Source organism: Delphinapterus leucas, chromosome 2 (assembly GCF_059928025.1).
Source record: "Delphinapterus leucas isolate spDelLeu-1000000601 "Yukka" chromosome 2, BTC_Dleu_Yukka2, whole genome shotgun sequence".
NCBI lineage: Eukaryota > Metazoa > Chordata > Mammalia > Artiodactyla > Monodontidae > Delphinapterus > Delphinapterus leucas.
Window position 1 is genome coordinate 96427399 of NC_143130.1, and position 25479 is coordinate 96452877.

The 25479-nt window shown below is 57.8% G+C and overlaps 1 protein-coding gene across 1 annotated transcript in view; it reads left to right on the top strand.

Moving 5' to 3' along the window:
• SPTBN5 (spectrin beta, non-erythrocytic 5) overlaps positions 1-25479 on the top strand; it is a 43868-nt gene that overhangs the window by 11086 nt on the left and 7303 nt on the right. Inside the window, 44 exon segments of the mRNA XM_089906251.1 lie at positions 51-71; positions 73-142; positions 145-251; positions 311-439; positions 441-642; positions 1629-1730; positions 1733-1951; positions 2696-2784; positions 2787-2831; positions 2920-3120; positions 3808-3925; positions 3928-3959; positions 6381-6511; positions 6763-7557; positions 8583-8823; positions 8975-9102; positions 9311-9416; positions 10162-10332; positions 10817-10981; positions 11422-11636; positions 12424-12607; positions 12825-12988; positions 13170-13173; positions 13245-13361; positions 14741-14759; positions 14762-14894; positions 15299-15431; positions 15686-15805; positions 15807-15832; positions 16534-16652; positions 16750-16856; positions 17038-17416; positions 18462-18994; positions 19209-19313; positions 19685-19840; positions 20375-20673; positions 21331-21467; positions 21581-22263; positions 22999-23112; positions 23309-23366; positions 23369-23829; positions 24063-24251; positions 24531-24608; positions 25213-25385. Coding sequence (XP_089762377.1) covers positions 51-71; positions 73-142; positions 145-251; positions 311-439; positions 441-642; positions 1629-1730; positions 1733-1951; positions 2696-2784; positions 2787-2831; positions 2920-3120; positions 3808-3925; positions 3928-3959; positions 6381-6511; positions 6763-7557; positions 8583-8823; positions 8975-9102; positions 9311-9416; positions 10162-10332; positions 10817-10981; positions 11422-11636; positions 12424-12607; positions 12825-12988; positions 13170-13173; positions 13245-13361; positions 14741-14759; positions 14762-14894; positions 15299-15431; positions 15686-15805; positions 15807-15832; positions 16534-16652; positions 16750-16856; positions 17038-17416; positions 18462-18994; positions 19209-19313; positions 19685-19840; positions 20375-20673; positions 21331-21467; positions 21581-22263; positions 22999-23112; positions 23309-23366; positions 23369-23829; positions 24063-24251; positions 24531-24608; positions 25213-25385 — 7778 coding nt within the window.

The window sequence follows — 25479 nt, forward strand, 5'->3', positions numbered from 1 at the left end:
TGCCTTCCCGCCCTTCCCCTCACCCAGCTCCCTGCTCTGCTGTCTGCCAGGCCCTAGAAGCCAAGCTCCGCCCGCCACCAGGCCGTGTGCACTGATCTCGTTCGGAGAGGACGCGACCTGGGCGCACGCGGGCCCCGATCGCGGCAGATCCCCGGGAACGGGCCGCGGTGGTGCAGGGCGCGTGGCGGAGGCTCTGGGCCCGGGCGGCGGGGCGGGGCGCGCGGCTGCAGGCGGCCCTGCTCGTCCAGCAGGTAGCTGGGCGGCGGGTGGGGAGTGTGGGGTCGGCCCGTGCCCAGCCTGCCCTCCTCAGTACTTCGCCAACGTGGCGGAGGCAGCCTTGTGGCTCCGGGAGCGGCGGTCAGCGCCAGAGAGCAAGTCCTTTGGGCAGGACCAGGCGGCCGCTGAGGCCCTGCTGTGGCGCCACCTGCGGCTCGAGCGCGGCAGTGCGCGTCTTTGGGGCCGAGCTGCGGCGATTGGACGAGCCCGCGCCGGCCGCAGCCCGGGGGCATCATCGCTCCTGGTACGCGGGGACCGACCGGGCAGGGACCCAGACCCACGGGCCTCGGACACCAAATGCGCATGCTGTGCCCGCTCTCCCATGGTCACACAGAGGGTGGAAATGGGAGGGCATTTGTGGCCCCTGACCTGGCCTTCCCCTGCGCTTGGAGGTGCCCACCCCTCCTCAGATCATCTCCCCTGCCGACCCGCCCACAGTTAGTGGAGTCCTGTCTGCTCACGGTTGGAGGCCATCGAAGTGTAGCTTGGTGTTGCTCACTTCGCCTGCCAGTTCCCAGGCACTGATCAGTTTCCTCCAGGAGTGTCCCTTTACTTTCACCACCAGGCCTAAGGTGACCCTTCAGTCCTATTTTGCTCTCTCTCCTGACTTGGCCTTTTTAGGTTTGGGGTGGCCTAATCACTACACCAGACTGCTTTCTGCACCCCCTCCCTCAGTTCATCGAGCCTCCACTTTTAAAAGAAACAGCTACCTACCTGGTGGGCAGCTTGGTCCACCCTATGAGGGCTTGCAGTTGTCTTTCAAGAAGCCATACATGTAGCTCAGGATGCGTAAATCACAGCCCTCAAACCCTGTACTCACATTTGGTCCCTCTACCCTCATCCCAAGGAAGCTCCATTTCCCAGATGCCCTCTCTCTGCCCAGCCATGTCCCGTGCACCTGCAGAGCTGCAGCTCAGGTCCTCGTATCTTAGGAGGGGGCTGACTGGGGTTCTGGTCCTGACCACCAGGACCAGACTAACCAGGTCTGAAAACTCTATGGTTCTAATTTAGCCGAGGTCGAGCTATCTCTTTTCCTTTGCATTTATTCCCTGGACCACATAATTAACAATTTTTGAAAATAGATCCACAGTGTGTTAGCAGTTGTCTGGTTACCTCTACAGATGAGGTAACCAAGGTTCACAGAGGCCAGATTACTGCCCTCACAGCTGCTGGAGAGGCCTCCCAACTCCTGGTCCAGGGCTGTTTCTACCCCATCCTTCCCTGTGTGGCTATGATGTTTAACTCCAGCACTTAGTTATATTAACACACACTGCTTTTGGTATTGCCTCCCTCCTGTTCTGTGTGGCCTCCTTCTCCAGTCTGAGCTAATTGTTTAAATGAATGAATGCGAGGTGCCTTATCCTTCTTTTGTGTCCTCTACTGCCCAGCCAGCCCTGGCATTGATAGAGAGGTTAGTCCTAGTCTCTGGCATTTCCAGACCCTTGCTTTGCCCAGTGGGGGTGGTTGATACAGAAATGCCCCCTCTCCTGGGGGTGGGGAACCACTTTGGCAGCTAAGCAGAACCTTCCCTCCTCCATACAGAAGGAGCCCCCTGAAGGCTGGAGCAGAGTTGATGGAGATGCGACTGGGAGACCTCAGGATGGGACCCAAATTTTAGCACTGCCGGGCAGCCAGTACCCCTGCCCTCTGGTCCAGATGAGCTTCATCTACAGAGGTATAAGACCAAGACCCCATGTAGGAACCTTAACAGAGCATCATAAATTTATTCTGTGTGGCTCTCGGGGGCATCTGAAGACCGAAGGGAGGGAGTTAAGAGAGGCCATTTTGGGCTCAGCAGAAAGAAAGATGTGAAGCTGCTCGAAATTCTGAGTCTTCTTTTGTTTTCTTCCCCTTTCCAGTCTTTCTCTGTGCCTATTCCTTTTCTTCAGCCTGGCTGCCACTGCTGTGTCTTACCCTTGCCCAGGGCCAGAGGCACAGAGGGACAGAGACCAGATGCTCATCCACCCCCATCGGGAGGGCCAGCCTGTGCTTTCCCCACCCCTCTCTGCCCCATCTTCTACCACCAGAGCCACTCTGCCTCCCCCTCTGCAAATCCTACTCCCCCAGCCAGACCCACTGAGGCCCACCTTGTCCATGAAATCTTTCCCAACAGCCCCAGACTGTTCTGGCCATTTCCCCACCCTGGACACCCATGGTATTTATTTCACACAATGCACATTCTGCTTATCCGTGCACAGTCCCGGGAGGTGTCCCATCAGCTCTAGGTCTGTGGGCTTACAAGCCTGAGAAGATCGTAAGGCCCTGAACAGGAAGCTCTGACCCTTGTACTCTTCTCGCCCCCAGGGCTCCTGGCACAGGGCTGAGTAATAAATAATCCCCCGCCCATCCCCACTGGCCAGCTCCTGGGTCAAGAAGAGGAGCAGGACTAGGATAGCCCTCAGAACCTGTGCTCCCACAGGGACGCACTTCACCCAGCTCCCGGGAGAGACCCTGCAGCCCCTGCGCCAGACGAGCCCCGACACCTGGGAGCTGAAGGACTGGGGGTGCTGCCTGGCCAGGTACCCATCAGCCACATCATGGAACAAGAATCCCAGGTACAACCACTGGCCCCACCCAGCCTAGCCTTCTGCTGCTTGCGGGGAGCCCCCTCGAGACATGCTGCCCTCTGTCCTGTCCGCACAGGTGGTGTCTGCCCTGAGCTCTCCGAAAGAAGGCCCAAGGAACCCAGGGGCCCCGCGTGAGGTTTCCTGCTACTCTGGCCCCCGGGGCACCCAGAAGATGGCCCTCCCAGATGAGCCTGACCCTGCCTTTGACCCCAACACCATCCTCCAGACACAGGACCACTTGAGCCAGGACTATGAGGGCCTGCGGACCCTGGCAGAGGTAACGCTCCTTGTTCAAGAAACGTTCACGGAGCACCCACTCGGGGCTAGACCCTGAGCCATGAGCCCAGGGACAGAGCAGTGACTGGACTTGCTCCCTGACCTTGGGGAGCTTACATCATGGCAGAGAAGATGTGAAACAAGTCATTAGACAGACGCGGGTGTGATGGGAGCGTGAGAGGGGAGCCCAGGTCAGAACGGGGAGTCAGGGAAGGCGTCGCTGAGGGAAGGACATTTAGGCAGAGACTTGAACAATGAGAAGCTGAGAGCAGGTGAGCCAGGGGGAGGGCAGGGGGAGATGGCAGGGAGGAGTGTTCTAGGCAGGACCTGTGCAAAGGCAGGAACGAGGGCCAGGGTGCCTGGAGCACAGCAGTGAGGCCCAGGAGCGGCTAGAGGAGAGCCCGGAGAGGAGGGGGCCCGGGAGTGGGGTCAGATCCCATGGGAGAAGCGTGGATTGTACCTAAGAGCCAAAGGACATGAGTAGGACAGGAGCAAAAGCACACATTCTGCCGGGGCCCTCCAGCCTGTGCCACCTCTGACAGAGGGCACAGAGCCCAGCTGTGGGACAGGGACCGTTTCTGGCCCTGGCCCTGGGCTCTGTTGGTTGGGAGGTGATGGGGGACCTGCTCTGAGCGCCCCGTGGCGGGCACTGACCCTCACCCCAGCCTCTGGGCCGGCCTCTCCTCAGCACCGCAGGGCCCGGCTGGAGGAGGTGGTGGCCCTGTTTGGCTTCTATGGCTCCTGTGGGGAGCTGCAGTCCTGGCGGGCAAACCAGACAGTGCCGTTCCGAACACTGCAGCCCCAGGCCACAACTTGGAGGTCATGCAGCTCAAGTGTGAGGTACAGTCCCCTTGGAGCCGGTGGGGGGTTCTTAGCTGCTTGGCCCTGCCGCCCCTCTTCATTCCTGCCCTGCTCCCTCCTCACCATGCTTCTGCCTCCCCCTTATCCACTCTCAGTGCTCCATGTTAGCCGTGGTCCTGTCTGGGAGGAGGGAGGGAGGGAGCTGGCCTTGAATGTTTTTAAATTGAGGTATAATTGGCATACAACACTGTATTATTTCAGGTGTACAACATAATAATTAGATGTTTGTATATTATTGCAAAATGCCCACGACAATAAATCTAGGTAACAGTCATCACCATACGTACATAGTTACAGAATTATTTTTCTAGGGATGAGAACTTTTAAGACTTATTCTCTTAGCAGCTTTCAAATATGCAATATAGTATTATTAACTATAGTTGCCATGCTGTACATTACATCCCCATGACTTTTTATTTTATAACTGGAAGTTTGTACCTTTTGACTCCCTTCACCCATTTCACCCATTCGTTACTCCTCCCCTTTGGCAACCACCAATGTGTTCTCTGAATCTCTGAGCCTGTTGTTTTTTTTTTTAGATCCCACATACAAGTAAGATCATATGGTATTTGTCTTTCTCCATCTGACTTATTTCACTTAGCATAATGCTGTCAAGGTCCATCCGTATCGTCCTGAATGGCAAGATTTCATTCTTTTTTATGGCTTAATAGTATTCCAGTGCAAGCGCGCACACATGCGCGCACACGCGTGTGTGTGTGTATCACATTTTCTTTGTTCATTCATCCACTGATAGACACTTAGATTGTTTCCATAATCTTGGCTATTATAAATAACGCTGCAATGAAGATAGGGGTGCATATATATTTTTGAGTTAGTATTTTCATTTCCTTCAGATAAATACCCAGAAGTGGAATTGCTGGATCATATGGTAGTTCTATTTTTAATTTTTTGAGGAACCTCCATACTATTTTTCATAGTGGTTGCACCAATTTCCATTCACACCAACAGTGCACAAGGGTTCCCTTTTCTCCACATCCTTGCCAACACTTGTTATTTCTTGTCTTTTTGATAATAGCTATTCTAACAGGTATGCGGTGATCTCTCATTGTGGGTTTAATTTGCATTTCCCTTATGATGGTGATATTGAGCATCTTTTCATGTAGCTCTTGGCCATCTGTATGTCTTCTTTGGGAAAATGTCTATTCAGAGCCTCTGACCAGTTTTAAATTATATTGTTATTATTTTTTTTTTGGCAGTTGAGTTGTGTGAGTTCTTTTTATGTTTTGCATATTAACCCCTTATCAGATATATGATTTGCAAATGTTTTCTCCCATTCCGTAGGTTGCCTTTTCATTTTGTTGATGGTTCCCTTTGCTAGGCAGAAGCTTTTTAGTTTGATGTGATACCACTTGTTTATTTTGCTTTTGTTGCTTTGCTTTTGGTGTCAAATCCAAAAAATCATCATCTGACTGATGTCATGGAGCTTTTACCCCACTATGCTTTCTTCTAGGAGTTTTATGATTTCAGGTCTTACATTCAAGACTTTAATCCATTTTGTGTTAATTTTTGTGTGTAGTGTAAGGTAATGTTCCAGTTTCATTCTTTTGCAGGCGGCTGTCCAATTTTCCCAACACCATTTATGAAGGGACTGTCTTTTGCCATTGTATAGTCTTGGCTCCTTTGTCATAAATTAATTGACCGTGGATGCATGGGTTTATCTCTGGGCTCTCTATCTGCCCCATTGAGCTATGTGTCTGTCTTTATGCCAGTACCACACTGTTTTGATTACTATGCCTTTGTAATATAGTTTGAAATCAAGGTACGTGATACCTCCAGCTTTGCTCTTTCTCAAGATTGCTTTGGCTATTTGAGATCTTTTGTTGTTCCATACAAATTTTAGTCTTCCAATCTATGAACACAAAATATCTTTCCGTTTATTTGTGTCTTCTTCAATTTTTTTCATCAATGTCTTATAGTTTTCAGTGTACAAATCTTTTGCCTCCTTGGTTAAATTTATTCCTAGGTATTTTATTCTTTTTGTTGTAATTGTAAATGGGACTTTTTAAAATTTCTCTTTCTGATAGTTCATTATTAGTGTATAGAAAGTCAACAAATTTCTGTATATTGATTTTGTATACTACTTTACTGAATTCATTTATTAGTTCTAAGAGTTTTTCGGTGGAGTCTTTAGCATTTTCTATATGTAAAATCATGTCATCTACAAATAGTGACAGTTTTACTTCTTCCTGTCCAATTTGGATGCCTGGTCTTGAATTCTTAAAGGGCCCTCCCAGCCCTTTAAGGACACGGATCCCTGTCCTTCCAGAGGGATGCAGCTCAAACATCTCTGTAGCAGCCCTTATCTGAGGTCATTCCTAGTCTTAAGGGAAGTGTGGGAAGAGAAAAGTCCCCTCAAGGCCTGGAATCTCTTTCCCCCAGAAATTCCTCACTGCCCTGGCTGTGGGAAGAGGCCTCTGGGCTGAGGTTAGCAGCTCCGCTGAGCAGCTGAAGCAGAGATGTCCTGGAGATTTCCCCAAAATCCAGCAACAGCAGGAGGAACTGAACTGGAGGTGAGCATGAGGAGGGAGTGCAAGGTGAGGGGTGCAGCCTGGATGCAGTGCCCAGGCCTGAGTGCCTGCTCACCTGACCCCCAAGATGCCAGGAAGAAAGACTGGACCTGTCAGAGGCAGAGAGGAGAGGGCATGGGGGTGGCCAGCCTGGCAGCTTCTGTCATGTGAGCCTCCGGCCAAGACCCCAGGGCGGATGGGGTGGTGTCCCTGTGACGTGACATCCCTGAGACAGCCCTGCTCCCTCTGCCCAGGTGGGAGCAGCTGGAGGCCCTGAAGAAAGAGAAGGAAACACAGCTGGCATGCACCACACATGTGTGCAGTTTTCTGCAGGAGTGTGGAACCACATGGGTCCAGCTGCAAGACATGATACTCCAGCTAGAAACCCCAGAGCCGGGGCACTTAGAGGACAGCCACCGCGTCCTGCAAGTGAGCCAGCAGAAGATGCTGGCGTGGGAGAGAGGCAAAGGGCAGCCAGCGAGTACGGCCTGGGTTCGGCACCGTGAAGGCCTGAGCAGGGTTCTGGAACGGGGAAGAGGACAGAAATTGAGGTGGGGAGGACGGGCAGGATGTGCTGTCCGAAGGGCAGGGCACAGACTGGGGAACAGTATGAGAACGTGCTCATGGCGAAAGGCAGAGCCACACGTGTTTGCTGCCCCTAGGTGGAGGGTGAGGGGCCAGTTTAGAGTCGCCACCACTGGCCCTGGGGAGCACAGGCCCAGGCACTGGGCCCAGGGCAGGGCCCGGACTAGGCAGTGGGCCCTGTCTCACAGGGTAGAGGTGCTGGGCCCCACAGAGAGCCAGTCCCTGCAGGGACAGGTGGAGACGCCGTAGGGGCTGCTGGAGCGAGTGCAGGAGCAAGTGAGCTGACGGGCCTGGGCGCAGGCCCTCCAGGGCTTCCTGCAGGGGAGCTGGTGGCTACTGCAGGCAGGTGGCTTCCGGGCTCAGCTGCACAGCGAGGAAGAGGAGGTGGTGGACGTGGCCTCAGCCCAGCGGCTTCTGGCGGAGCACCGAGACCTGCTGGAGGAGATTCACCTGCAGCAGGAGAGGTCAGGACAGGGGGGCAGGTGGGACGCCCTTCAGGCTGGCCACGGCCAGTGGGGACGGGATACCGGAAAGGGAGAGGCAGGAAGTGGCCAGTCACCCAGGGGAGTGGTGCTTCAGGCAGGTTTACAAAGAGGGGGTGTAACCAAGGACTGGTCAGGCATCTTGCATACTTTGGGGAGGGACCTAGGGCAGAGTCTGAGCTTCCTGGAACATTCTATCTAGTCTAGGCCTGGCCATACCCCATGCAGGTGAGCCTGGTAGATTGCTGTGTCAGGGTGGTCAAGCCTCCCCACCTATTCTGGGTAACGCAGACCCCACGGACCCCTGGAGTGAAATGGCTCAGCCCCCCACCCCCCAGGAATAAGACACCCACCTCCTTAGTATGGTGATGCCTCCTCTCCTCCTACAGGGGTGGGTACAGTCTGCAGGCTGTGCCCCACGTGAAGGAGCCTGACGAGTGGCCAAGTGGGCACTGAAATCCAGCCCATCCCCTGCTCATTAGACTCCACTACCCACTTCTGGGCTGCATCAGCTCAGAGAAGTGGAGCCTTTTCCTAATTCACACAAAGGTGTCGCCTGTTCCCAAGCTGTGAGCCTGGGGGTGAACCTGGCAGAGAAGGGTGGGTGCCTTTTCTAATTGCTCCAAGCTCCACCCAGGCTTGCGGTGGCCCCAGTCAGGCATGTAGGCAGTCTGAGTGATTTTTCTGGGTGTGCTGCCCCAGCACATCCACTTGCCTGGGCATTGTCATCAGCGTGGCCAGCTGGAGCAAAGGTGTGACATGCAGGGAGCACGGGAACTAATGAGTCCCAAGTACTGGGCTGGGCTTGTTACATTCAGTGTCTCACTAGTGGCCCAGGGCACAGCTGTCCCACAGGACAAGTGGACCCGTGGGCTCACCAGCCTCAGACCCCTTCTGGTTACCCTTACATCGGAGCTCCAAGATGAATGATCCGTGGAGGTGAAATGGGAGGAAGGTTGCCAAGGGGAGCAGACGGGGTTTTACCCTCTGCCTGTCGTCCTGGACAGGCTGCAGCAGCTGGAGGCTCAGGGCCAGCCCATGGCAGCCTTGGACTCCCCGGACTCCCGAGGGGCGGCCAGTACCCTGAGGCTCCTGGGCCAGCAAGGCAGGAAGTTGAAGGCCGCCTGGGAGCAAAGACAGCAGCGGCTGCAGGAGGGGTTGAAGTTGCAGAGGTTTGGTCGAGAAGTGGATGTTTTCACTGCCACCTGTGCCAACCATGAGACCTTCGTACAGCTGGACAGCCTCGCGGTATGGAGCTCGGGGTGTGCAGCTGGGATGCTCCTACCCTAGGAAGTAGGAGCTTAGAAGCCAGGCTGGGCGGGAGGCCACTGGGTCGGCGGTGGGTGAGATGGCGCTGACCCCCATCCTCCCGGCATGACCCCAGTCTCTGCATCTCCAGGAGGACATGGGGAAGGCCCAGAGCCTGCTGCAGCAGCACCAGGAGTTTGAGTGGCTCCTGGATGCCCTGGGCCCTCAAGCAGAGGATCTGCGGGCACGTGGCAAGAAGCTGGCTCAGAGCCAACACAGGTGAGCCTGGGCCTGACTGGGCAGCACCTGCAGAGTCCAGGTTTCTTAGCCTACACAGACCGTTGCTTGAGGCTTGGAGAGTGCACGGGGAGTGGGGGGACAGTGGGGTCACCCTGGGCTGTGGTGTGTCCGACCTTCGGGGTGAGCCTCAGGCAGAGTGGAGCCTCCCCATACGCTCCGCCACTTGGCCTGCCCTCCCGGGTCCGAGAGCAGCTGCTGCGCGCCCAGGCACAGTGGACCAGGCTCCAGGGGAGCGCGGCCTGGGGTCGGCAGCTGCCGCCTTCCCTCCAGCTCCAGGGGAGGGGCCGGCACAGGTACGTGAGGCCTCCCTGGGAGGGACGCTAAAGAGCCCACTGCTGGACTAACAGCTGTGTGCTATTTGGAACACTCTAGTTTACAAAGCACTCTCCCACGTGTTATGTCATTGACCTCCAAGCATCCCTTGTGAGATAGGCATTATGGCTCTGATTTTTCCAGATGAGGAAAACTGAGGCTCAGGCCAACTGCTCAAAGGCAGGGCTGGGCCCAAAGCCTTGGCCTCTTGAATAACCCCCTCACCCTCCCTCAGCCGGCTGCTCTCTGTCCTCATGGCCTCTGGCCACACTCCAGGCTCTTGCACGGGCCATGCGCTCCAGCTGCAGATCTTGACTCTGTCAGATATTTGTTCTGCCCACGATGGGGGCTCAGAGCCGGGCTAGTTCACAGGCCTCCCGGAGCTTAAGCCTGTTTGGAGACAGAGGACCGTCCATGATATGATGCGGCTGGAGCAGTGGGGACCCGGCCAGATGCTTCTCCTATCTGGGCACAGGGCACCGTGAAGCCAGACCCTGATTCTCCAGGCCTCTTTCTGCTGTTTTCCCTGAGACATCTTTCTCCCCATCTTGGTTTCCCTGTCCATTCTTGGGAGCCGTAACCCCAGGTCCCACCTCTCCTGCACCCCGGGATTGGCTCTGCATCCTGCTCTTCCCCTCGGGGCGCCCTAAGACCCCTTTCCCTAGAGGAAAATACCAGTCCTCACCCCCACTCTGTGATACCCACTCTCCCCTGGTTCCTGGGTAGGAATGGAAGCAGGACGTGGCAGAGGTGATGCTGTGGATGGAGGAGAAGTGGCAGATGCTGGCGGACGAGCCATCCGAAGAGCCTGGCAACATCCTGCAGAAACTCAGGTGGCACAGAACAGCTGAGCGTGAGCTGGTGGCCACCCAGGGGCACGTGGAGGGCCTGCAGCAGGTGCGGGACACTGGACAGAGGGTGCAGGGCCTGCTTAGCTTCTCGTTTCTGCTGCACAGCACTTTTGCATGGAGCACAGTCACTGAAGGAAGAATCAACCTCAGTCTCCATGGAATTAGGATCCCCCAGTTTCCCCCTTCACTCAGCAGGCACCCCCTGGTCTTGGCACCCGAACTAGCCCAGGACGCTTCTGTCACCCCTTCCCCTTGGGTCTAAGAGGCAGCCTGCCGCCTCTGCCTGAATGCAGCCCTCCCACCAGCCATCTGGTGCCTGCTCATCCCACACTGTTCGCAGGCGTCAGAGGAAAGCCTTCCCACCTCTGCCTACAGATTTAGGGCTACGCAAACAGCTCGAGCCCTTGTGGCGTGTGGCATGCAGCTCGCAGCCAGCCACCACCACTGCTGCCCCCTGGGCCCAGCCCACCACAGCCCCTCCTGGTACCAGCAGCTCAACAAGACGCCCCAGGCCTTTGTGTCCACTGCAGGTTGGGAGAGAGCTGTTGAGCAGCAGGCCCCGTGCCCAGGAGGACGTGCAGGCCGGGCTTCAGGGCCTGAGCAGCAAGTGGGAAGAGGTGAACCGCCAAATGGCAGAGCATGGGAAGCAGCTCTGGTGGGCTTGGCAGCAGGACCAGCTCCTGGGGCTGCTGCAGGTTGGCTGAAGAGAGGGGCAGGACACAGGAGGGAGACTGAAGCTGGGCTGGGCTGGGAACAGCCAGGACGGGAAGGAGAGGGGAGGAGTCGGGGTGTTCTGCTGACTCTGGAGCGGCCCTGGGAAGTCCTGCAGCCTTTGGAGGCCTCTGGCCTAGGCCCGTTGACCCTGGCTTTACCCACCACTGGCCAATCCAGGATTGCCTCCTGTGTACCCATGCATGCTCAGCACAACTTGAGTCCCCCGGAGAGGAAGAAGTGTGAGGGGATGGGGCTGTTCATGGGGCTCTGGGAGAAGGTGCGGGTTAGGAGTGGGAGAGGTCCCCAAAAGGCCGTTGGTGAATTTGGTGTGCTACCAGCACTGCAGCCTTAGAGCCCAAGAGGGGCTACTTGCCAGCCTGTATGTGGAGAACCTAATGCAGCGCCCGGCGTCCCTCCCCAGGAAACCAAGGAGAAGATGGAGCAGATAGAGGGGCCCCTGCAGAGTGCAGAAATGGGGCAGGACCTGGGCTCAAGCCGGGGGCTGCAGAGACAGCACCATCAGCTGGAGGCCGAGAGCCAGGCGCTGGCCGGCAAGATGGCTGCCCTCGTTCCCCAGGCCCACCAGGTGGTCAATACCCAGACCATCGTGGAGGAGACCCAAAAGTACCTCCAGAGGTACTCGCCTGCTTGCTCCGTCTCCACTCCATTGTGTGTAATTGCCACCATGTGAACCTGAGGGTGGTTTCACCCAGGGAGCCCAGCAGGGTGGCACCTACAGGCCCTGAGCTTGTCCAAGCCTCCTTCCCTTATGAGTAGAGTCATTCCCGTCAATAGAAATTGACTAGAGGCCAGACGAGAAACTCAGGCAAGGCTTTACTGGGGCCCTTGCTGCAGCAGGGGGAAGCGAGAACAAACAGCAAGTTCCCCTGTTTGCCTGCTCACGCCTGCTCACTCGGTAGGGTCGAGCTTGTTCCTTATATGGGGTGAAGGTAGGGGTGTGTCCAGGCATGGGGCTGGGGGGGTGGCTTAGGTGTTTTGCCCACCCCTCTAGTGGTGGTAAGTGCAAAGGACAAGAGCAGTACCCTACTTCTGTCCCGACACCCTGTTTTTGCCCTCGTTTTGGCTCTTCAGAAGTCAGTTGGGCTTTTTTGGTCTTTTTATATCTTCTGTCCAGAATTTGCCCCAACTGCAAATGTACACAGTTATTTTTAGTCCCTTATAGTTTCTTTGTATTCCGTTGCGCAAGGAGACGTTTGTCCGGGTGCCAGCATTGCAGCGAAGGGTCCCGGGTCCCAGCCTGTCTCAGCTGGGGTCTGGGCCCTCTCCAGCTGCCTCCCCATCATCAGATGAGGCTTCCCCAGCCCCAGTCTCTTTCTTCATAGGTCCCTGGCTGGGCCAAGAAAAGGACTGAGCGTTACCCCTCACCTGTCCCCAGCATCCCCCATCTGCTCCCTCCACCCAGGTTCGAGTCCCTTCAGGGATGTCTGGCCGCCCGGCGACTGCAGCTGCAGGCCTCCGTTGAGCTGTACCAGTTCCACCACCTGAGCGACATGGAGCTCACTTGGGTGGCAGAGCACACGCCTGCACCCAGCGCTGGCTCCGAGAAATACTTGAATGTCGCCCACAGTCTTCTCCGCAAGCACGAGGTATGGTCCTCATTTTCTCCCAGGATCCCTGATGTCCCATTCCCAGACCCTAGACGCCCTCCACCGCTACTCAGCGGTGCCTAATTGCCCCCAGCCCTTCTCTGCCAGCAAGTTTTGCCATGACTGAACCCTGGAGCTGCATCCATGGCTCTGTTCTAGGCACCCCATGGCTAAGGGAAGCCCAGATTCGACAGCCCCTCATGCTGTTCTGTGGCAGGAGCTCCGCGCAGAGGTGAAAGCCCACCAGGGACAGGTGTGAAGGGTGCTGGGTTCCGGCCGCAGCCTTGCAGCCTCAGGGCGCCCCCAGGCCCAGCACATCGTGGAGCAGTGCCAGAAGCTGGAAGGCCGCTGGGCGGAGCTGGAGCAGGCCTGTGAGGCGCGGTAGGATGCAGAGGGCATGGGGTCAGGGGAAGTAGCCAAAGTCAGGCAGCCTCTGCGAGTGAGGTCTGTGGGCGGGACCTGGAACTCTCAGGGAGCTGGGTCAGTGGTGAGAACTCTGGGCCCGGAGCTGCTGGGTCCCCATGGGCAAAGAAGCCTCTTTTTGCTGCCTGCTGGAGAGCAGTGGCGTGATGTCCCCAAGGGGTGATGGAGGGTCCCATCTGAGATCGTCAAGGTGAGTTGGCACCATTCTTGATAGTATTTCCTGGACATATCAGAGCTGGAGGACTGGGTGGAGGAGAAGTGGCCTCTGGTGAGCAGTCAGGACTGTGGCGGGGACGAGACAGCCATGGTCAGGCTCATCAAGAAGCACTAGGTAATGTGTCCTGAGCATCCCCTACGTGGTCTGGACTGGGGTGATGATGGACCATGAGGAAGGGGTCTGTCACACGCCCAAAGGGCACATCCCGCTTCTCAGAGGCACAGAGCCCTGCTCTTTCTTCCTGAAGACTGTCCAATTGTCCAGCCCCTTCCCCACCCCCACCCAAATCCTGCAGGGCCCCCTGCTCACCCACAGTTTCCCACCCCTTCTTCAGGCACCACCCCTTCGAAGAGCCCATCCCCCTTCTTTCATCTCTGTAGTGGTCCACACTCCCGTGGCCTCAGGATTTCTCTGCCTTCTCTTCTTGCTTCTTCTCCTCCCCCTGGCACTTTTCTCCTGTCTTGGGGGGGTCACCTGTTCCAGCCCTCCCCACGCCTTCCACTGCCTTCTTCCTCCCACACATTGAATACCATGCTTTGAGTTAACCAAACACCGTGCCTGAAACCTACCTCATAAGCATCCCTGATTAAAGCGAGGGAGGCCTGGAGCCCCCTCCTCCTTCCTGCAATCTGTCTCTCAGAACCACAAGCCCTGAGCCCCACAGCAACCCTGGTGCCTGTCGTCACTGAAGTTTCCTGCTGTCTACATAGCCCTAGTGGTCAGTGTTTCAGGGTCCTGACTGAGGACTTTCAGGGAGCCATTCCTAAGGGGCGTGCCTGTAGCCATGGCCTCATGGAGCTTCAGCGTCCCAGGCATCCTGGGCAGCTTGCTTAACTCCATCCATTTTTTTTTTTTAATTGTTTTGTATTCCTCCGATGGATAGGTTTTTATTAATTAATTTATTTATTTTTGCTGTGTTGGGTCTTCGTTTCTGTGCGAGGGCTTTCTCTAGTTGTGGCAAGCGGGGGCCACTCTTCATCGTGGTGTGCGGGCCTCTCACTATCGCGGCCTCTCTTGTTGCGGAGCACAGGCTCCAGACGCGCAGGCTCAGCAGCCATGGCTCATGAGCCTAGATGCTCCGCGGCATGTGGGATCCTCCCAGGCCAGGGCTCGAACCCGTGTCCCCTGCATTAGCAGGCAGATTCTCAACCACTGCGCCACCAGGGAAGCCCCTCCATCCATTTTTTATACTGCGATGCTGGGGCCAGTACCATGCCCCCTATGGCCTCTCTTCCTTGGCCCAGATGACCCATCATTCACCCCTCCCTGCTAAATAGTGGGCACAGACTGTGTCTTCACTTTCATGGAACAGTAAGGAACCCCATCACTGTTGGGTAGGTGGATGATGGGTGCGTGAGTGAGCGGATGGGTTGGGGTGGGTGGATGAGTAGAGGAGGAAGAGAATGGGTATACGATCAATGGGTGAATGGATAGGAGGGTGGGTAGATGAATAGATGAATGAGTCACCCAGTCTGAGCTTTGCGTGCTGGCAGGCCCTGCAACAGGAACTGGCTCTTATTGGAGTTCCATAGAGGAGCTTGACCAGAGAGCCCAAACCCTCACTGGCCCCGAGGCCCCTATGCAGCTGGGCGTGGTGCAGCAGAGGCTCCGGGAGGGGCTGCGGGCACTGCAGGAGTTGGCAGCCACATGGTGAGGGGCGCTGTACCCCTCCCCAGGTTTAGGGGGCCTAGCCACGGTTGGCTGTGTCCACACCATAACCCCGAGTTGGAAGGAGCCTGTGACCCCAGGCCCACAGAGATGACAGATGGTTCCTTGCTGTGTGTTGCTCCCCTCTTTCTGTAAATTCCTCAGTGAGGGCCCAGTGGGCAGGAACTTGGACCCCCAGCTCCTAGCTCCCCATCTCTTCCCCACATCCACACCCTCACCTGCCCTCTCCTGGCCTTCTTATGTTTACTCCTCCCTGAATCCAGAGCCTCAGGCTTGGGCAGAGACCATGAATAACCTCCTCCTTCAGGTCACCTGTTTTGGCTGGGCCAGCTGTCCCCAGGAGGGTGGGCAGCTAACTTCTGGGGAACCACGGGCTATCCCCACGGGGACCGGGAGCTGGAGGGGACCCTGAAGATGCACGAGTTCATCAGGGAGGCCGAGGACCTGCAGGGCTGGCTGGCCAGCCAGAAGCAGGCAGTCAGGGGAGCAGAGAGCCTTGGGGAGGAGGACGTTCTGGTGAGAAGAGGCCGGGGGTAGGGAGGAAGCCCCAAGGCAGAACGCTGCGGGCAGGGGGCTGGCTGGGCTGTGTGGAGAAGGGGGCCCTGGGTCATGAGCCCTGGCTGAGGACAGGCCCTCTGGGAAGAGTGGGCAGGCCCTGCGGCCATCCAACCCCCCACGGTCCAGATGTCACTGAGGTGCCTCACTCCCCAGGCTGCTTGCTGTCTCGCCAGCTAGGGGCCACTCTGTCACCTACTCCCCTCTCCCCTCAGCGCTTCTGCACCAAGTTTGCAAAGTTTCAGCACCAAGTAGAGATGGGGGGCCAACAGGTGGCAACCCGCCAGCAGCTGGCAGAGAGCCTGCTAGAATGTGGGCACAGCGCTGCCCCTCAAGGCCTGTCAGATGCAGCAGGATCTGCAGTGAGTGCCCTGCGGACCCAGGGCATGGGTTTGGGGGAGGGTGCTGGGCAGGCAGGTCCTGGATTGTTAGAGGGCACGTGGTCCCGGGGCCACGCTGGCTCTGTCTGCACCTGAGGTGTCGGGAAAGGGCGATGCTTCCAGGGAAGCCGAACCTGCCACGGGTGCAGGTCAGAGAGTCCTGCCCAGACCCCCAGGGACACTTTTCCAAACCTCTGGCTCCCGGGACTTGGAGGAGGGGCTGTGGGAACACTGCCTAGCTGCCCACTTGCTGGTTTGGATCCTCCCCCAACCTGTGAGCTTTGAGGCAAGGTCATCCTCGTTCATAACCCCTAGCGCGGAGCCTGACCCAGCCTTAGGAGCTCAGGGAGAGTTTACTGAGTAAATGAGGAATGGAGAGGAACGATTAGAATCTGATTGACTTACTGAGACTCAAAGGCACAAGATGTAAGGAGCATCAAAGAGCACAGGAATCAGTTAAGTGCTGAGCGTGGCGACAGCAAAAGACTGAATTCAAAGCAAAGCTAGAAAGAGAGGCTACAGGGCCAGGGCCAGACAGGAGAGGGGGTTAAGAAGGGGAGATTTGGGCCAGTCCTGGATGCAGCCCAGAGAGCAGGAGAGCTGACCAGCCTAGCAAAGGGGGCGGAACGAGGTGCTAGGTGAATAGCTGATCTGCTGCCCGTCTCCCGCACGCCTGTGCGCAGGGCTGCCTGGTTGGAGCTGTGGGCGCTGACCCAGGCCCACGGCCGCCTGCTCCGAGACGCTGAGATCACCCTCAAAGTTCACAGAGATCTGTTGGAAGCCCTCCCTCACCCAGGTCCAGGTGTGAGCCCAGGAGGAGGAAGGGGCTTCTTTCTAGAAGTGGATCAGCGCCCCACCCTCCGGTCCTGATCCCCTTGGCCATCTCCTTTCCTCGGGAGAAAGCCACAGCCTCCCCTGTGGTGTGGCCTGGGACCTGTGTGGGCTGGGGGCCCAGCTGAGGAGACACGAGGGGCTGGAGCGTGAACTCGTGGGCACTGAGCGGCAGGTGAGCCCAGGTCTGGCTGCCTCTCCCCCGCAGGCCTGCCCATCTTCCCCGCTCTCAGGGCCGCCAGTCAGGCCCATTGTGCATGGAGGGCTGGACCCCAGGAGGGAGCCGTGGGATAGGCAGGCCCTTCAGCCTCTAGGAGGATGCGACCCTTCCCTCCCTATTACTATCCTGCCCCCAGCTGTAGGAGCTGCTGGAGACTGGAGGAATGGTGCAGAAGCTGGGGCCCGGGCCTCAGGCCCAAGCGGTGCAGCAGAGACAGCGGGCCCTGGTGCAGGCTTGGGAGGCCCTGAAGCTGCACGTGGAGCGGCGCCGGGCCCAGCTGGAGCGGGCATGGCTCCTGGCCCGCTTCCATGCAGCGGTGAGGGCTCTTCCCTCCCCAGGCTCTGTGTGCGTGTGTGTATTGTACCGTGAGTGTGCATGCACTAATGAGACCCTCCAACCCTGGAGGGAAGACGAGTGGGGACACGAGGAGGAAGAGCACTGGGCATGTGCAGGTGTCCGTCTGGCCAGGCAGAGGGCTGAGTGCGGGGGATGCAGCGGTGACTCCTCAGGTTTGGGTCAACACCAGCCCAGGTGAGTGACAGTGCAGTTAGGAGGCAGGGGTCCCAGCCAGAGCTCAGGAGGAAAAACAGCCCAGAACTGGAGATCTGCATGTCCTAGACGGTGACCTCTGGATCAGCCGGCATCTTTTCAACATCTGTGTTTAGCTCTCTGCTGGGAGCTGTGAGTGGGGAGAGAAGGTGATATAGAGCCTGTGAAAGATGGAATCACTGCCGTCAGGGAGCCTATCTAGCTGGGGGGGATGAGCCTAAAACCCCAGAGAGTCAGATTGGGACAGTGGGCCCTGGCTATGGGTGTCCTAGGAGTCCCCTTATCCCGGTGCCTGATAGACAGGGAGACCCAAACTATGACACAGCAAAAAGGCTTGAGTTTAGAGACCCAACTCTGCCACTTGCTAGCAGTGTGGGCTCGAGCAAGGCACTTACCCCTAGCTTGTTACCCCCTGTGTGTGAGCGTCTGGAGGTTACAAAACTCCCTCACACACGATGTGCAATTTACCCTTCTTCATCTGTGCAATGAGGTGTCGGGACATGGATCCAAGGCCGCTCCAGCTCTAACATGTGTTTGTACACAAATCAACAGAAGAGTGTTTGTAAGTATTAAACTGGAGATTCAGAGGACAAGGCACGCAGTGAGATGTCGGGGGGCAGGGGGGCAGGGAAGGCTTCACAAGGCAAAGAAGGCCTTGGCCCTTGATGAACACGTGAGCTTGGAAGGGATGGAAGGAAGGAGAAGAACTTCTAAGCAAGAGGGGCAAGGGGAAGCCTAGGGTGGAGAGAAGTCATGGGCAGGGCAAGGAGGAGGCTGGCCTGGCGCCTGTGGAAGTTTAGTAGCCCTGGGGGGATTGGGTTGGACAACAGCGGAGCAACGAGGTGACCACAGGCCTCGTGAACCTCACCTGGGCTCTGAGCTGGGACAGCTCAGGGCCGCTTCAGTGTGTGAATGGATCCAGGCAGGCTGCAGTTGTGCCTCAGAGGCTGGTTCTCTGCCGCCCAGCCCAGCCCTCACCCAACTCCCTCCCTCCGTCTCCTTGGGATCCAGGTGTGGGACTGCACCTCCTGGGCGCCTGTGTGTGACAGCAGCTGCAGGTGGAGGAGATCTCCCAGGAGCCCGGCAGTGGCCTGCTGAAGCTCAGTGCCCACCAATAGCTTCGGGCAGTGCCGGAGGCCCAGGAGGAGCTGCACCAGCAGGCTGCCCCGGTGGGCCAGCAGGCACTTTTGGAAACTGCAGGGACATCCATCAAGGAGGTGGGCCCCCCTTTCCTGGTGCCCCCCAAGCCTACCCTGCCTGAGCCTGTGCCTGATCACTGTACCCCTACCCCACTGCGCCACGCCGGCCTCTCCTCAGAGGCTGCCCTTGGGACCCGCTTTCATCTGGTCCATGCGGCTCTCCCGAGTGCAGGCTCTCCACACGCTCATGCCCAGGTCCAGGAAGGGCTGCAAGTCCTGCAGGACAAGCAGCAGCAGGTGTTCCAGTCCTGGGAGCAGAAACAGGAGAGGCTGCAGGCCATGTACCAGGAGCAGCTCTTCCTCAGAAAGCGTGGCCGCCTGGACGAGACCCTCACGGCCCGGGAGGCAGGTGCCCTCACCCCATAGCCTCCTAGCACACCCTCTTCTCCCCTCTGCCCTCTCCCCGACCTGCTCTCTTGCTTCCTGGGGCTCTGGCCCTTTCCCCGATGTGGAGCCCAGAGGCTGTACACTGTCTCGACCCAGACGGCTGTAAATGGGGGTGGGGGGCTGGCTGGACAGTCCCTGATGGCCCCTTTGACTTTTCTGTGGGCTGAGCCAGGTCTTCCGGAGAACCAGTGCCCTGGGGAGCTCCGTGGAACAGGTGGAGCAGTTGATTCGCAAGCATGAGACATTCCAGAAGGTGCTGACTGCCCAGGACGAGAAGGTAATGGGTTTGGAGGATCCTGGGCGTGGTCAAGGTGGGGTGCTCGGTGTGTACCCACAAGCAATGCTGATGTTTGGGGGTGGCCTGGGGGGCTAGGGGTGCCTGGCTGGGGCTGACTGAGCAGAGTAGGACGTGTGGCTCAGGAGGGCCTGGGATGGGGTGGGCTACACTGCAGAGACACAGGGGCCACATGGCTCCAGATCAGGTAGTCACAGGGCAGCGGAGCGGGGGCAGTGGGGGGAGAGCTGGGAGCTGGTTCTGGCTTGCTGGGAGGACCGGCCAGCCTTGGGCCATGCAGGGCTGAAGGCGGGGCTCCCCTGAATGAGGAACCGAGAGCTGAGTTCCCCCCAGCCCCACCCCTCCCACTGGAGGCGGCTCTGTGTGAGCAGGTGAAGATGCTCGGGGGCCCCAGGGCGCAGAACCTGCTCTGCAGCTTGCTAGAGCGCTGGGCTCGGGTGGCGGAGAGCCGGGGACACACCCTGCACGCCTCCCTGCTGATGACGGCCCTCATCAGGGCCGCCTTCCAGGTCAGAGGGCCTCTCCAGCCCAGTACCTTCCACTTGGGCCACATTTTCCAGTTTACAGATGACGTCCACCTGCACGGGCTCATTCAGGCCTCACCACAGCCCTGTGATGAGGATACTAAAGTTTGGAGAGTTAAATGGCTTTCCCAGAGGCCATGCTGGAGCCCAGACATTTGATTTGAAGACCCTGTATGTGGAGACCCCACTGCTTCCTAAGCTCTCACAGAGCCAGGGCAAAGAGAGGCATTGGGAGGGAGCAGAGAAGTCCAGGGCTCCGGGGCAGGTGAGCCTCACCTCCAAAATGAGGTCCCACCCAAGCTCCCTGGCCAGCCCCTTTGTGTGCCTGAGGGGCCATCTGGGCCTGGGGCTGTCTTCCTGGGCTCAGACCATTGGATCTTATTTACCAGGCACTGCCCAGCCCCACCCTTGGGCCAGAAGCCAGCTACCTGGGCACAGCTGAGCGCAGGCGTGTGGGACATTTCTGTGGACCGAGGCAGCATGAGCATCATGAGATTCATGTCCCCCCCACCCCACCAGGCCGAGGACTGGATCCAGGAGTGACTCCAGCAGCTGAAAGAACCAGTCCCTCCTGGGGACCTGAAAGATAAGTTGAGGCACATGCCGAAACACCAGGCCTTCGAGGCTGAGGTCCAGGCCCATGAGGAGATCATGACCTCTGTTGCCAAGGTAACAGCCAGGCCCTCAGCCCACACCCTGCCCCAAAGTGAGGACACCAGGATGGCCAAGGGGAAAGGTCTGAGGCAGGGGGAGCCTCCCTCACCTCACCAAGCCTTAGTTTCTTCATCTTTAAAACGGGGATACCACTTACCTCATAGGTAAGAGAGCATATACGTATGGTGGTGGTTACAGGAATCTATACATGTGATAAAACTGCCTAGAGCTATACCTTCCCACACACACACAGGTGCATGCATGTAAAAGCTGCTGAACTCTGAATAAAGTCTGTAGTCTAGTTAACAGTTATACCAAAGTCAGTGTCCTGGTTTTCATATGGCACTATAGTTATGTAAGATGTTACCATCAGGGGAAGCTGGGGGAAGGGTACATGGGCCTTCATTATACACTTGTGCGATTTCCTGTGCATCTATGATTATTTCAAAATTTAAAAGAACAAGAATGCATGTGTGCCTGGGTGTAGTAGATGATCAATAAACTGCAGTTGCTCAGAGCTCTCATTCAGCATACCCTCCCCAGCCCCTACTCATACACACACCAAAATCAGTTTCCCTTATGCGGTATAGAGGGAAGACATTGGCCAAGTGCATTCACAGTCATGTATTAAGAGCCCAGACATGCTAACCTCACCCCCTGAAGTAAGTATATGACTTTTTTAAAAGGCTGCAGTGCTCCAATCTAAGATGGCCTTTACTAACGGTGGAATTTCACAGCCACTGTGCCAGATGCTGTAGGAGAAAGAGTGTTAGATAGACTTGAGTTGGGTTTGAGTCCTGGCTCTGCCATAAATTCACCAGGTTAGTCTCTGAGCTCTGCTCCAGCTTCTATAAAAGAGAGAAACCCCCTTCCCTGCGCACCTATGAGACACCTATTGGGAAGCGCTTTGGAAATGTAGACCAGTGCAAGGGGCTTTTACTGGGGCAGGACACCTGCAGTCCATCCACTGTCAAGGACCCCAGCCCCGTGTAGCCGTGAACCCCACCCAGTGTCTAAGCTGTGGCAGCCTCAGCCCAGTGACTCCCAGGGACAGGGACACCCAAACCTAAGGAGGCTGGCACTCACCATTTCATTCAACCCCTTACTTTGCTTTTCTTATCCTGAGAAGCTGCATTTTAACTTTAAAAGCTTCTGTTCATCAGTGCGTGCATGCCCTCCCACTCCTGCCGCGTCCCGACCTGGGGAGCAGATTTCCTAGTCTTAGAGATGACCCTGGGCTACAGACCCCAGGTGCATCTTGCTCAGGGCACCTGGCATGGGATGGGATGGCCACGGCAGGGGAAGCAGCTGCCTCCACTCCGCAAACGTGCAGTTCCTCGAGCTCTCTCAGGCCCGAGCACACTCTCCAAGTGTTGATGCAGTGCAAAGAAGGGGCTCGGAGCAGGTGCCACAGATGCCCTCCCCCTGCACCTCCACAGGACACGGTGGATGATGCCCACATCAGGAGCGTCAATGACTTGTCCCTGCAGTCCAAGAACCAGGACCCTGAGCAACTCAACACCACCTGCCAACGGTGACAGCAGCTCAACAACAGGCCAGTCCCAGAGCCGGAAGCAGTGGGGCTGGGAGAGGGAGCTGGAGGGTCACCTCAGACTCAGCCTTACACCCTCTCCGTCAGGTGGAACAGTTTCCATGGCAACCTGCTCTGCTACCAGCGGCAGCTTGAAGGGGCCCTGGAGATACACACGTTGTCCCAAAAGCTGGATGACCTCACTCAGCAGATCGGGGAGAAGGTAAGCCAGGGAGCCAGTGCGTCCCCCCCTCACCCGCCTCTCCTCTTCAGCTGGGCACCTGTAGGCAGGTCCCATCAGGGGGCCATCCGAGGGTCTGCCAGCCGTTCTTGGGGTCAACTGCGGACCTAGAAGCCCCCATTTGCTTCTAGGATGCTGGCCCACCTGCCGCCTTTCTCTCCCAGAAGCACTGTGAGTCCAGAGGCCAGAGCATCCCGCTCCCCACCGTTTCCTCTGTTGTCCCCGAGCAAGGCCAGAACCTTCTCTGTGTCAGCAGCCACAGAGAAACCTGGCCTAGACGCTGGCAGAGGTGGGAGTGGGGAAGTTGTACGCGGCCTGAGAAGCCCCCTGTGAAGCACGTGGCGCCCTGTTCTGAGCATGCAGAGGGCTCTGTTCTTACTGCCCCTCTGGTTCCTGCCTCACCTAGGCCAGCCCATCTCAGTTCCCTGCAAAGGAGCGAGGGTCAAGTGAGACCATACGTGTGGAAGCAGCACACCCGTGGAGGTTCCTACCGCCAGCGAAACTCCAGCCCCAAGTCTCTCCTGGGAACCTTCCTCCCTCCCAGAAGGAAGGGACCTGTGGTCAGGGCCAGCGGCCTGCTCCAGCCCGCGGAGGGCCCTGGGAAGGGAATCAGGCTGGGTGCTTGCTTCCCACACAGAAACCTTGTGGCCAGCGACCCCTCTGCAGTGAGGGAGGAGCTGGAGAAAAGGCTGATAATAACGCCCCCTTTCTCCCCAGGCCACCCTGGTCCAGGCCCTGGACTGTGGGAAAGATCTGGAGAGCATGCAGAGGCTGAGGCGGAAACACGAGGAGTTGGAGCAGGAAATAGGCCTCGTCCAGGCCCAGGTGGAGGTGTGAAGCTGGGTGTGGAGGTGGCCTCAGGCCCAGGCACCTCCTCCGTGGGACCCTGGGCAGGCACGCGGCGGGGCGGGGGCGTGCTTGGGACCGAGGGCCAGCCAGGTCCACTGAGCTGTACAACCATAGGCTGGGCTCCCCTGAGCACCACCTGCCTCCCTGCCCCAGCCGCTGACCCTGGCTTCCCTCACAGCCTGTAGAGCATGAGGTAGGCCGCTTCTGCCAGAGAAGCCCTGAGGCCGCCCACACCCTTGCCGCAAGCAGCAGGCAATGATGGGCAGCTGGTGGCAGCTCTGGTGTGGGGCCCAGAAGCGGTACAAACCCCCAGGCCTCTTTCCCTCACTGCTCTTGCTGACCCATCCCCTGCAGCGTCTCAATCCCCACCCTTCCCTAAGAGTCTTTCTCCATCCTTCTAATAACCATCTGTATCGCCACCCTATTAATTCCCAGCCCATGGGCCCTTCTTTGGCTGAGGGGATTCAGGGACAGAAGGCACTGGCAGGGGAAAGGGGCTCAGAGGCCCTAGGACTAGCTGATGAACCCTGTGGCAGGAAGGAGTCGCTGGATGCCTTGCACCAAGCTCAGAAGCGGCAGGCAACGCTGCAGGAATTGCTGATCTGGGCCCAGAGGCTGCGAGCTGAGATGGACGCCCAGAGCACCCCCAGCAGCCTCGCGGATGTCCAGAGCATGTTGGAGGAATGCCAGGATCGCAAGGTGAGCGGCCCAGACCCTGAGGCCCTTCCTGGGATCTCGCCTCCTCTCTGGCCTCCCCCTTACTGTGATCCCACTTTTCTCTTGGGTTCTTTCTGCATCGGCTACCTCTGCCTTTCTCCTCTTCCCTCTAACCCCCTCAGTGGTCTTCCCCACCTCTCCTCCCTCCCACTGGGCCTCTTCCCTCCCACTCAGGAAGCTTCAGCCTCTGGGATCTGAGCCCAGTCCTCTTACAGGCCGAGCTGGATGCCCAAACAGACAGCATCAGCCTGGCCCGAAGCACTGGGCAATGACTGCTTGCCGCCGGGCACCCATCCACCCCCGACATCCGCCAGGCCCCGGCTGGTTTAGACCAGGAGCTGAACAGCCTGGAAGGGGTCTGGCAGGAACACCAGCTCCAGCTGCATCAGGCCTTGGAGCTACAGGTAGCAGCCTCCATCCCGCCCCCACCCCTGGGGCCTGTACTAAACCCACTGCCCCTCGTCAGAGCCAAAGCCAGAGAGGCTGCCGTGCCAGGGGCTTTTCCCACCACCACCCACCGCCTACCACTCAGCTCACCCACGGCAAATCTTGCCTGCTGTGGACTCCTTCTGTTGAGCCAGGCCCCAGGTCCCTGGTTTCCCACTGGGCCACCAACAGGGTCACTCCACCTGCAGTGACTGGACCCTCTGCTCACTTCCTCTTGCCTTTTCCTTTCTCAACAGCTGGCTCTGAGCTCTGTGGAGCAGGTGGAAAGTTGGCTCTGCAGCCTGGAAGCCTGCCCAGCCAGTGAGGGTCTCAGGGTAGGTGCCCAGCAGGAGTGAGGGAGTGTTTGCCAGGGCAGCATTAGAGATCAAACCAGCCAGTGCTGCCAGAGCTCCCCAGGCCAAGGGCATCTCCCGACCCTCAAGCACGTCGGTCACTGAGCAGTGGCTTACCTGTCCATCGCTGGCAGTTCTTATGCATCTGGGGCTGGGCCCTCTGTGGGAGCTCAGAGGGTGAGCCTGTGGCCCTTGATGCATTCTTGCCTCCTTTTCCCAACACCCTTCTCTCCTCTGCCCCCCTCACTTCCTTACACCCAGAGGTTTGCTTTTCCCACAACTGTCCCAACCCCTGTGGCAGGCAAGTCTGACTCATGGGGGTCCTCAGAGGATGATCAGGGGCCGTTTCCTGTACTGATGTAGCCTTACTGGGAGTGCAGAGGAGAGGGTGTCCCTGTTATGTGGAGGAGCTCCACCTGCCCTGGAAATTCTAACACTTGACCCTTATTCCCCATGCCTTTCCTGGTTGAGAATCACTGCCCTAAAGCCAGATACAGCCTTGAGGGATTGGGGGGATGTGTCTGGTAGGAAAGTAGATAGCTTGGGACTGGGAGGGGGCATCCCTGTAGACAGTATCGCTTCCCAGGACTCCTTGATTGACGTGGAAACACTGCTGTGGAAGCAGAAGATGCATGAGCGAGACCTGGAGGCACAGGCGGAGGCGATCAGCGCGCTGGAAGCCTCCACCCGCAGCCTGCACCAGGGTGGACAGCCCGAGACCCAGGGTGCCCTGGGCCGGTGCCAGGCCATGCTCCTGAGGTACCTCTGGCTCTGGCTGTGGGAGCCGTGGGTGGGCTGGCACAGGCATCAGGCTCTTCCCTTGCCCTTGTATCCCTTAGCCTGGGCTCACCAG